Raw genomic sequence first — 12,707 nt, 5'->3', positions numbered from 1 at the left:
CTTAGGTGCTTTTGATCACGGTTTGATCTCTCTTAAACTGTTATCTCATTCTTCTTCATCGTCTGAATCCCTCTATCATCGTACCTCGTACAACTACCTTAAAGCTGACTGGAACTCTTTCCGTGACTTTCTTCTTGATGTCCCTTGGGTTGAAATTTTTGTCTTCCTGCTGACCCTAACCCTAATAAATTTTTTGAATGAAATTTTTTGTCTGAACCCTGACAAATGTGCTTCTTACATAAGTTTGTGGATTCAGACTAGCATGGAACCTTTTATTCCCTCTCGACGATTCCAACCTCCAACGATCCAGGTCAACCCTCACTCTTCTCCACTGTTTTTCGTCACATTGTGCTGCTGCAATATCCAATCAAAACCGTTACTTCCATATCTATCCGCAAAAGAATTCTCTAGAAAACAGACGTTTGTTTACTACTGTGTAAACAAACGTCTGTCTAACGCCAAACGTTGTTTACTACTGTGTAAAAAGTTTTTGTCTAACGCCAAAGCTCGCTATTCTCATGTCATGAAATATCGTATTTTATCACAAAAATTAGGCTCTCGTGACTTCAGGAGAATCTTTAATAGTATCAATAATAAGGGCAAATCTGTAATTCCACCTCTCTTGTATGGTTCAGACTTTGTCACCTCACCTAAAGACAAAGCTGAATTGTTTGCTAAGAACTTTTCATCAATCATCTCTTGACTCCACTAGTCATCTACCTGATTTAGCTTTCAAACAGGTTGATCCATTGCTTGACATTCGTATCACGCCAGCTTCTGTATCAAAAGCAATTTCCTGCTTAGACTCTTCTACAGCTTGTGGACCGGACAACATATCTGTTATAGTCTTTCAAAAATTTTCAAAAATTCTGGAGAGCGATCTGATTTGTTCAACTACCGTCTCATTAGTCTTCTTCCTATCATAAGCAAGGTTTTTGAACCTTTAATCAACAAACACTTAATCTCTCATCTTAAATCTAACAACTTACTTTCTGATCATCAATATGGATTTTGATCTTCTCGTTCTACAGCTGATTTACTAACAGTAGTAACCGATAGGTTTTATCGTGCATTAGATAAAGGTGGAGAGGTTGCATTAGATAAAGGTCATCGCTCTTGACACTTCTAAAACTTTTGATAAAGTTTGGCATGCTAGTCTTTTCCGTAAACTTTCTTTTTAAAATGTATCTGGTAACACCTTTAAGATTATCGAATCTTTCATTTCCAATTGTAGAATAAAAGTTGTCCTCTGTGGACATCACTCTTCTTCATATTCTGTAACTTCAGGGGTGCCTCAAGGTTCTATCCATGGCCCTATACTCTTCTTAATTTACATTAACGATCTTCCAGATATTCTCACATCTAAGGTGGCATTGTTCGATACTACCATTTACTCTTATCATGATAAAAAGCAAACACTCTATGATTGCTTGGAGCGGGCATTTGAGCTTGAAAAGGATCTCACTTCTGCTACAGCATAGGACTCACAGTAGCTGGTGAACTTTAATTCAGATAAGACTGAATTTTTTTCAGCCAATCGTTATCGCAATAATTTAGATCTTCCTATATTGATGAGTGGCAATGCACTTGATGAGTCATCTACCCTTCATCTTCTAGGATTAACTCTTACTTCTGATCTTTCTCGGAAACCGTATATCAAATCCATTACAAAATTAGCATCTGCTAAGGTTGCATCTCTTTATCGAGCTCGACACTTTCTTACTCCGGATTCTATTCTATCTTTATAAATCTCAAATCCGACCTTGTATGGAATACTGTTGCCATATCTGAGGGCGGATCATCTAATGATGCCCTTTCTCTATTATACAATGTGCAAAAACGCATTGTAAACATAGTTGGACCTGCTCTTGCAGCCAACCTCCAACCATTATCACATCGTCGTAATGTTGCTTCTCTCTCTCTTTTCTATAAATACTATAATGGGCTACAAATACTATATTGATACTCGTCATTCAATTGAGTCTTACCCTTTTTCTGTGACTCTTTCTAAATGTTCCAAAAGCTCTTACTCGTCTAGTGTTTTTTCTCAAACATTAGTTCTTTGGAAATCGCTTCCTTCATCTTGCTTTCATTTATTTGATTCATATAATTTGCAATCTTTTAAGTCGTCCGAAGCAAAGATGTTAAAAAAAAAACAAAAAACTGGTTCGAAATTCTAATCAATTTTTAATAGTGTTGTAATACTAATTTCGTTAATACAACGTTGAATTATAGTGTTGATACGGTAATTAAGAAATATATATATATATATATATATATCCTTATAGTGTAAATAGAAAAAGAATTGAAAGGCTTTTTCTCAAAGTGGTCATTTTAGATATATACTTTACCTCTGATACGCAAATGCATAAAAAGAGGCAATGACAAACGATCGTATTTGTTTAACCAATAAAAATAAATATAAGCCAGTCTACAAACAAATTTTAAAAATAATCGATTAACTCAGATTCAGGATTGGTAAATTACACTAAATTTTATAAATTTAGAATGTAAAGACTCGAGCATAATAGGATTTAAAATATAAAAATAGGCTTATTTTCATAAAAAAAGAGAAAATACAGAAATATTAGCCACATATTTAACATTAAAATTACAAAATAAAATTCAGAACACAATGAAAACTTATAAATAACTTGACACCAACCCCAACTTTTTATACATACACCCTTTATGTTCTAATTTTGAATCAGCTTAAGGGCATTAAACTAAAACATTAAACAGTACTGTTTGGACTAGTTGGATTATACAAAAATATATTAGACTCTACACCAGTCTTTTCAAGTTCTAGCAAGTTTTACACGTAAAAATCTTTCGATGAGGACTTTATTTTGCAGACTATATAAATACGGTGGAGTAAATCCAGTCAAAATTAGTCTATTTTAACGGTGGAATAGATCTTGGTTACAAAATAACGTGTACCGACATATCCAAATGTACCTAGAGAAAATAAACACGTTATTATTTTATATTTTATGTAAAGTAAACACAACAAATATATTTATTATAATATTAAACAGTTAGCATTTACCTTAAAGACCATGACTTTATTAAATAGCGCTAAAATAAAACGCGTTTAAGCGCATGTTTATTGCTTTCTAATAACATTAAACTTTACCAATGCTTTACAAAACGTTGGAAGTATGATTCAATCTTTCGTTAACGTTATATTGACAATACATTTATGATTTTTACACTTAATATTTTGTTTTACAGTAAGGTTTTTTTCCAATTACCCAAAAAATAAATTAACTTTTTTTTGTTGATGTTCTTTGTTGAAACAAGCGTAATGGTAATAATATAACAGATGAACTTCGCTGCAGCTGTTTAGCGAAACAATACTAACAATAACAGTATCCGATTAGACAGAACAATCAGACTGATACTTACCGGTATCGGTAGGTACCATTTAAAGCTAACTTATGCCACATTTATCGTTTTATGTAATTGATCTCCTTAATCAGGCTTAGATATTAGGTACAAAGACTTATTGAATTCTAAATGCTCAGAAAATTATTAGAAACCATGTTTCTATTTTTAAAATAAAATTTAATTAAAACAATAAATCATTTATAAATTTTAAATATCGTCCAGATTTTTTATGTATAAATATATCTTCTCGTATTTATTTTTTACTTCTAAAAAAGAGCCCTAGGACTTTTTAAGGCCTACTTTAGATTAAAAAAAAAAGCCTTAGATTTTCTTATTGAATTTAATCAATAATCAGTAAATTTTAAATAAGAATCATGGGATTTTTCAAGTACTTTGTTGGCTACAAGGTTTAAATCATCAGAAAAAACAACCACAAACTTATAAGAGTCTTACAAGAACAAGTAAAACTTGTAACAAGTAAATGTTACTTGCTTTTTGTTCCAATATAAAAAAAACTTGTAATAGCATTTTTTTAAACTACTTTTTATGAAAATTTTTGTCAATGATAGCAGGTGATTGGTTTATCTTTTTTTATGACTTTACACCTTTATAAGTTTAACAGAGATAACGAGAATAATCATTGAATAAAGTAAGTAGCAAAACATGTAAACAAAAGGAGACTTTCAAATGCTTTTCAAATATCAAATGCTTCAAACATCAACACAATACTTCCTTGTAGCTGACATAAACATATTTAGTCATTATATGTGATAAAAATATATATTTAATTATATATGATAAAGCTGAAGCAATAATCAATATCTTGATTCTTTTAAATCTAATTTTTTTCTGATTAAGAACTTACTAAGGAAAAAAAAAGGTAATTTAGCAATTGTTATACACAAATTACAACAAAAAAAAAAGAATTAGAAACTGGTTTTCTTTTCCACTGAAGTGTTGGTGTTATGATATAAGAGCTTTTAAAAATCTCCTATATTGGTAAATAAATTTTCAGAAAGAGTGTAAATGGTGAAGACGTTAATACAGAGATATAACAAAGAAGAAATTCGAAGTAGATAGCTTACTGTTGATAAATAAAGTTTACATGAAAAAAGTATAAAAGAGTCATCTTTATAACTTTCAAAAGAGTCATCATTAAAACCTTATAAACCTAGCAATAAAATATTTTCAGAAAAAAAATAAAAATTTGAGAGACTTCAAGTTTAAACATTTTGGTGTTATTCAAGTAACAAAAATTTGTTCAACATCAGATCCCTGAGGTAAGGTATATTAATTATCAGGCCTATAGACTACCCTCACATAGAAATTTAAAAAAAATTTATTCTGAGTTTAAGAAAGAGAAATTTTTATAGTAATAACGTAGAATAGTATTACTTAATAGGTTGTTAAAGTGATTTAACCCAGGTTACATGTCTTGTAAATAAATCTTATTTTAAAAAATGTATAAATTTAAAATTCAAACAACTTACCACACATAACACCTAAGGCAATACTAAACAATCCCATATAACCAAAATAAAATACTATTTGAAAGAAACCATACATTCTAAAAGAAAATCATTATTAATGACACATGAAATGCATAGGTTTGTAATACAAAATTACTTAAATCTATGTTTAGTATTTCAACTTTTGTATTGATATTAAAAATGAAACTTACTTGGTTTTGAAAAAGAAATAATAGAACGAATAAAAATAAACATAAAGAGCTGTTGAAGCAGCAGATAAGAAGCTTGTCCATTGCCTAAAAAAAATTCTTGCTCAAAAACTTTTGCCTCTTAGATAAATATATACACTCTTAAAAAAAGGTGGAAAAATAGGATACACGATATACCCTTAGTAAGGTATAATTTTCTACCTTTTTAAGGTAGAAAATTACACCTTTAAGGTAAAAAATAATAACTTAAAGGTAAAAAATTGTATGACAAATCATTATTTTTAATACAATTTTTTACTTTTAAAAAATTATATTAAAAATAATGATTTGTCATACAAGTTTTTACCTTAAAGATATGTAAGGTAGAAAATTACATCTTACTAAGGGTATATCAAATATCCTACCCTAAGGTAAAAATTTCTACCTTTTAGAGTGTATGTTGACAAAAACAACTTAAAGAAATAATAATTAAAAAACTTATTTCTTCTGAAATTAGATTCTAAACATAAAAATTATTTACCAATAAAAAGCTTAGGTTTAAATTCATACCATCTATAATCTTCAGCATTAAGGAGAAAGTAAGAACATACAATTGTGACACATACTGTAACAATGGCCAAGATAAAAAAGACCAATAACATAAAACCATAGACATAGTAAATTTTGTATGCCCAAAAAGAGGTGAATATAAAATACATTTCAATAAATATAGAACCAAATGGAAGAATTCCTCCTAAAAATATAATAACCCCAGGTTCCATAAACCATTTTTTCTCTGGGATAGGACGAACAACTGGATTTACACGACATGGATAATTTGGTTGACCATGTATATTTCTACCAAGAACAGTTCCAACTAAAGTAAGTGGCAAAATAACAAATAGTACAATTGCTGTAATAGCTACCATAGTTCCAAAAGGTATAGCCCTTGATGCACCATAGTAAATTGCAACAAAATTAATCATAAGTGTTGCAGAGCAAACAACTGCTGGAAGAAGGAATGCTCCAATAAACATCTGGCGGATCCATTTTTTTCCACCTAATTTGGAATAAAGAGCTCCACCAAAAAACCCATTAATCGGACTAGTAGCAGCATAAACAAATATGATTGTTGTCATTATAGAACCACGACTAAAAATATCAAAAAATTATTACCACAGCAGACATTAATAGATAAATTTTTTCATTATTTTTAAAAATTTAAAACAATATCACACCCAGTATATAAATCTCCCATGATAACAAAAACCGTGACAACAAGAGTTACAGTAGCAAGATGATAACCAGTACCAATAAGTGCAGATAATAAAGAAGGCAATACAGGAGCTCGAAATACATCACCATGTACTTGCTTCCATCCGTATTCATCTCCCAAATCACGCTCCTAAAAAAACCACTTTATTACAGTTGAAAACAAATTATCTTTAGTTGGTTAATTAAGTTGTTAAATACAAAATATGATAAGCAATAAAAATGGTTCTATAATAAGAAATAAAATAATTACTTAATAAAACTAAAATTAATTTTACTTCATTTAATTTATCTATTTACTTTACTCTATTATATAAAGTTGCTAAAAAAAAACTACAAAAAAAACAATTAACTAAGAAAAAGGGGTAGGGGTATATTAGCATCAATTTTATTTAATGCAAAGCTTTTACAAAAGTTAATGTTAAAACATTTAATAATATTTCAGAGAAATATTGTATAATCACAGGGTATAATTTGTTTATAAATAAAATGAAAAATCATTACAAATTAGAAAAAGTTAATGCTGAGCGCTTTAAATAGTTTACAGACACAGCATCAATATATGATCATTAATTAAAAATAAAAAAAATAAAAACCATATCATCAAGATCATCTTCCTTGCTGTATCGGGCATAATCTTTTCTTAAAGTGCGCATTAATATCATGCTGACCAAACCAACCAAGAAAATAACCATCATAAAAGAATTGAAAATGGAAAACCAGTGTATCTAATAAATATATGTGATTTTATTTTGTTGTAAATCAAAAATAATATTCTTCAAAGTTACTTAGAAATTACTTTTCCTAAGGCAAGACTGCAAACAATCATAAAAAAATGAGCAAACATGTTTTTTAACACTTAAAATACTCAACTTAAATATCCCAAAAAACTGTTATTAGAAAAACTGTAAACATTTTGAAAATCTCAGAATGGTTTCTAAATAGTTTTATGACTTCAAAAAAAAAAAAAAAAGGTAAGAAAGGGCCAGAGAGAAACACTTTCACTTTAATTAAATTTGTAAATTTGTAAACTTCTTAAAATACAAGCTTCACTTAGTATCCCAGGGTGCTTTTTACCATGTAACTTGACTAATGTTAGGGAAAACAAGTTCATTTATTTTTTTTAACTATACACACACACACACACACACACACACTCATACACACTCTCACACACACAGAGCTTATAAACATAAATTACAATCTGTACAGTCTGCAAGAACCTGCAAACAAATTAAATCCATACACAATAAATATTTCAGATTTTCAGTACAGGTAATCAAAATCTTGATCAAATTTATATTAAGAAAACATATTATCTTCAAAGAAGGGTTATATCATGTAATACTATGTAATAAGCCTAATTATAACTACAGTTTGTAAATATTTTAAAATGACACCTTTTTAAATGCGAGAATAAAATATATACAAATATATATACTTTATTCCCAAATTTAAAATGACATTTTAAAATAAACTGTTATTCAATGCTTTAAAATGTAATAAAAATATAAACAGCTTATAAATAATATTAATCTATTTAATTATTAGGATATATTACATGACCTAAGATGATTGATTTCAAGTCATTTAGTTAGTTTTTATAGCTAAAAATAAGCTAAGATTGTTATAAAGTTGTCAATAATCAGAGATATAAATAAAAATACAACTACATCATAATAATATAACATGTTATCAATATATGAATCTGACAATAAAACTAAATATGCATCGTAATATTATAGCATTTATAAGTTACACCAAAGTTAAGGCGACTCATACAAATTGCAACTTTTCTCACTTACATTGAGCTGATCAGCTTACTTAAAAGTTTGGTAAATACCTTCTCAATGTGGAGAATACCAATATTTTTGCATTAAACTTGCAAAAAAAAAAAAAAAAAAAAAAACAAACACAAGGTTTGGTAAAATGCAACAGCACAAGTTTTGTGAATACTACTTATCAAGAAGAAAAAGCTGTAAAAATGTTAGCTATTGAAAAATTACTGCAAAAGCATTTTATATGCTATGGATATACAACCCTCTGCAATAATTATTAGCCTTGATAGTTCTAGAATGGCGTTATTTCATTAATGACAAATTTTGAACTTTGAAACAAAACTGTAAAAACGCAAACTTTAGGCATTTAAAATAAAACTTACTCTGTGTTGAAAAAACCCTGGATCCAAATACTTTTTATATCTGTCTTCAAAACTTACATCAGATTTATGCCAATGTACCTAGAAAAGTTAAAGAAAGTTTTACATTCTGAAAAAGTTCAAGCTGAAAAGTAAATTAAAGTAAAAAAAAAAAGGGTTTTCAATAAATTTCTAAAACAAAACTTCTTAAATAAAACTTTCTCATCTATTATTTGTATTTGAGCAACATGAGAAATCAAAAACTTTCGACTAACTCCTACATAGTAGCAAAGACCAAACCCTTTTTAAATTTACTAAAGCTATATTAAAATTGTTAAAAACTATAGTTAAAAAATGTTTAAGAAGAAATTTTGCGCTTAAATACTAATAGGGAATTAAATCACCAGTTTTTATATGTATATTTTGCCGTGCATAAATGAAATAAAAATTAAATCAAAAAAAATAAACTAATTTTTTTTTTTAAACAAATAATATTCCAAATCTTTAAATATTTTTTGTGTGGTTATTTAGAAACTAATAACTTTTTTTTGTTTGTGATTTAAATTAAAATGCCTTTTTTCTTTCTACTTCACAAACGCCAAAAAAATTATAAAACAACTAAAAATAGAAAAAAAAAATAAAATAAAATAGAAGTTTTTTATTTTGGAAATTCAATTAGATGGAGATTTCAAATTAAGTTTTACCTAGAATTAAGTAATATATAGATATAATTAAGTTCTGGAAAAATGTTATTACATATAAAGGACTTATTGTTATTGTATACAAATGACTTGTTATTGTATATAAAGGGCTGATTGGTATTGTATATAAATAAAATTGTGAGTTCTGTTTGAAAGCAATTAGAGTAAACTAGCCTGTACTAATTGTTTGAAAACAGTTGGAATGAACTAGCTTGTACTAATTTTAAACAATCGATCTTTATGCAAATTAGTGACTTCCAAGGTTCGAATATTGTTAATTATGAAGCATGGAAAATTTAAGGAACAAAAAAGTGTTTCAATATTTAATCGAATCAATAGTTTTGATTGTTTTTTATTTTTCAACATTTTTGTCTTTTTAATACACAAATTGCTTACAAATTATCACTCATTAAATTTGGTCACAAATTATCTCTAACACTATTTAGTATTACAAATTATATATACCATAATCAAAACTACCTCATACGAAAAAGAGAGTTCCATTCCTTTCTTTAAAGGGACCTTGTTTTCGCTTGTTACATTTACTTCAACAATCTAAAATATTCATTTAGTAATACAAAAGCAATAAAATCATGACAATGAAATTTAATATAAAATTAAACATCAACATTTAATGCCTTGACATGGTCAAGCAATTAAACGTTGACATCCAAAAAAAGTCCAAGAACTATTGTAAAATGCGACAGATTGGAGCCAAAAACCATGTTCTACATCTTTTTTAAAACAGCAGAAGTTGTTCATTTGGGTTATGTTAAAAAGGGAGACAAAGTTGTTACATCTCAAATAATACTGTCATCAACTATTAACTTTGAATTAACTTTTGTAGTCAGAACATGTAATAACTAATTTATCAGGTGTTAACTTGCAAAGATTCATTAGCAATTGCAAATATTAAACTTGTAATTTGTTTTATAAGTGAATACCAATGCATAATAAATTACAAAAACACCCTTTATTAAAATATTTTAAACGCCTGCAAATGTATAGCTACATTTCAGCAATTATTCATTTTCCCATCAATCTTGGGAACACTTGATTGGTCAAACATAAATTTATGAATAAATCTTAGTAAATATAACCATTAATTTTAAGATAAGGTCTAAAATTCTTTTTAAGATTAAACACCAATATTAATTTTTACAAAATTAATAATGAAATGATTGTTTCTAAAACTATAGTTTGGAAATGAACTTTCAAATAAACAATGAAAAATAAGGGCATTATAATTTTATGAGTTTAGGTGATGGTGATTAGCAATTTAGGAGTAAAATCTTATTGAATTTTTTGACAAGTCTTGATTAATATGGATTACAAGCACCAGTAAAAGTTGCATTGAGGCAAATAAATTTAGTCCTAAAGTCATAAAAGCCAAATAGGCCTAATAGCTAAAAACCAAATCAGGATAAGCATATTCACACCTTATGCAGTATTCTTTTTACATCTATAATCTATAATATTCTGCAAAATATTTGTTGGACTCATTTCAGTAATTTAATTACTAACTAATAACATTTATTTTAAATTTAATAAAAAATTAAACATAATTATAAAGCTATTTTATGAGAAAGTAGGAGAATTTATTTTATGAGAAAATAGGCTTATTTCGTATCTCAAACTTTCTTTATAATTTGTCAAATGTTACCTTGATCGCAGTTGGTTTTTGATATATTGTTACTTTAAAAACACCTATTTAAAGAGTTTTTTTTAACTTGATAAACATCTTGGTTTTGGTTTTTTTTTTTATTTTCAGATTATTGTACTAAACCAAAATGAAGATTGTATTTCACATATCTGAGAAAATGTAGCTAGAACAGTCTCAGTCCACACACACACACACACACACACACACACACACACACACACACACACACACACACACACACACACAAACACACACACACACACACAAACATAGACCAAATCAAAACCCTCAGTCAATGTAGCAGTACTCCTCACACTCCTGTTCTACCTATTTGTCATTTGATGTAGCAACAGTCCTCACATGTTCTACCTATTTGTCAGTCAATGCAGCAGTACTCTTTGCATGTTCTACCTATTTTTCTATCAATATAGCAGCACTCCTCACATATTCTACCTATTTGTCAGTTAATGTATGTAAACAGAAAAAATATATAAATAAAAACATTCAATATTATAAATATATAAATAAAAACGTTTTTTTTTTTAATTAAAAAATTAAAAAACATTCCATTCTATTGAATTGTGCTTTTATGGTTTTTAAAAAATTACAAAATTTAATTAGTTTCGTCAATTAAGTTTAATGGTTTTAGTGTACTTGACTTTGTCACTAACAAGTGTACTTGACTGTGTCACTTTTAAAAACAAAGAGTTGTTAAGAGCCTTTTTTTTTACCACAAACGGTAAATTTAGACTTAGATTTAGTAATTTTAGTTAATTTAATATTATATATAAATATATATATATATATATAATTATTTTATAAACATCAATAAATACGAATTTCCCTCGATACTATATTTATTTTTAAAAGAAATTTTTGCTGGATTGCACAGTGGGCCAGGTGGTAGACAAAACCTAAAAAAAAAATTTGAAATACTTCCAACTACTTGGTATATTATGTATATAAGAGCATAATGTATGGTTTAAAACATTCTTTGTAGTTTGAGAGTACATCATAAATGTACAATTATCATTTACAATTGAATATATTTAGAAATTTATTTATTAATTATTATAATAAATATATCATTTATAACTATAACAATGATAACTTTTAATTTATTTAACTTATGCGAAATTAATTGACACATTAATAAAATTTAATTTTCTAGCTTTACGAAAAATACCACAGCAAATTCCAAGGTCTTGTATTAAACTCACAGTTTCATTTTGAAATATAAAGGTAAGATTCTTATTTATAATATTAAAATATTATATTAAAAGTGGCGCATATAGTTTAGAACCTGCTGGAACAGCTTATTAATGTTAAAATAAGTTAATACAATATATGTACAGCCTGTTGGTGCTGTTTAATTCTGCTTTTAGCTGCCCCTTTAGGTTTGGTAAACATTTTTAAAAAAATGTTGTCATAAATTGCTATTCGCGACAAACCTATTTTTTTGGTTTTAGTCAATAATAGGTGCTGTGCTTATTATACTGGCCTAATTAAAAGTAGCTGAAATGAAAATAATGGCCATATTCATGTTATATTAGTTTATAGTGGCTGCACTAATAATGTTAAAATTATTTTTTTGTAGTTGATATGAAGATAAGCAATGTCCATAAACGTATACGGCATGACCAACTAAAGCCTAGTAATAAATTATTTTCTTTGTCTGTAGAAGCTATTCTAGTCTCTATGAATTTGGGTTCTACTAGATGTGCTGCATTTTTAAAAGTATATCAAAAGAAATGGAAGGATGCAAACTGGGGAAATATAAAATTTGAGAGTAAAAATAAAAATTGGTTGGCTCAGACTTTAAATCTACATACAGTAATAATATATCTGAGTCTGAGAATTCTAGTCAATCACATAAGATTGGTGGAA

General features: G+C 27.7%; 1 protein-coding gene across 2 annotated transcripts in view; it reads right to left on the bottom strand.

The window, feature by feature from the left end:
• Nucleotides 1-2,542: 2,542 nt before the first annotated feature.
• The window catches only part of LOC100205236 (transmembrane 9 superfamily member 3), a 32,380-nt gene continuing 22,215 nt past the window's right edge, over nt 2,543-12,707 (bottom strand). For both annotated transcript variants that reach the window (XM_065812395.1, XM_065812396.1), the window contains 8 exons: nt 9,638-9,712; nt 8,481-8,558; nt 6,916-7,047; nt 6,286-6,452; nt 5,618-6,199; nt 5,072-5,155; nt 4,881-4,957; nt 2,543-2,958 (listed from right to left, as the gene is read on the bottom strand). In XM_065812395.1, coding sequence (XP_065668467.1) covers nt 2,891-2,958; nt 4,881-4,957; nt 5,072-5,155; nt 5,618-6,199; nt 6,286-6,452; nt 6,916-7,047; nt 8,481-8,558; nt 9,638-9,712 — 1,263 coding nt within the window. In that variant the 3' untranslated portion in view covers nt 2,543-2,890. The remainder of the gene's footprint in view (nt 2,959-4,880; nt 4,958-5,071; nt 5,156-5,617; nt 6,200-6,285; nt 6,453-6,915; nt 7,048-8,480; nt 8,559-9,637; nt 9,713-12,707) is intronic.

Source organism: Hydra vulgaris, chromosome 12, assembly GCF_038396675.1.
Source record: "Hydra vulgaris chromosome 12, alternate assembly HydraT2T_AEP".
NCBI lineage: Eukaryota > Metazoa > Cnidaria > Hydrozoa > Anthoathecata > Hydridae > Hydra > Hydra vulgaris.
This window is presented reverse-complemented; position numbering and strand designations above follow the sequence as displayed.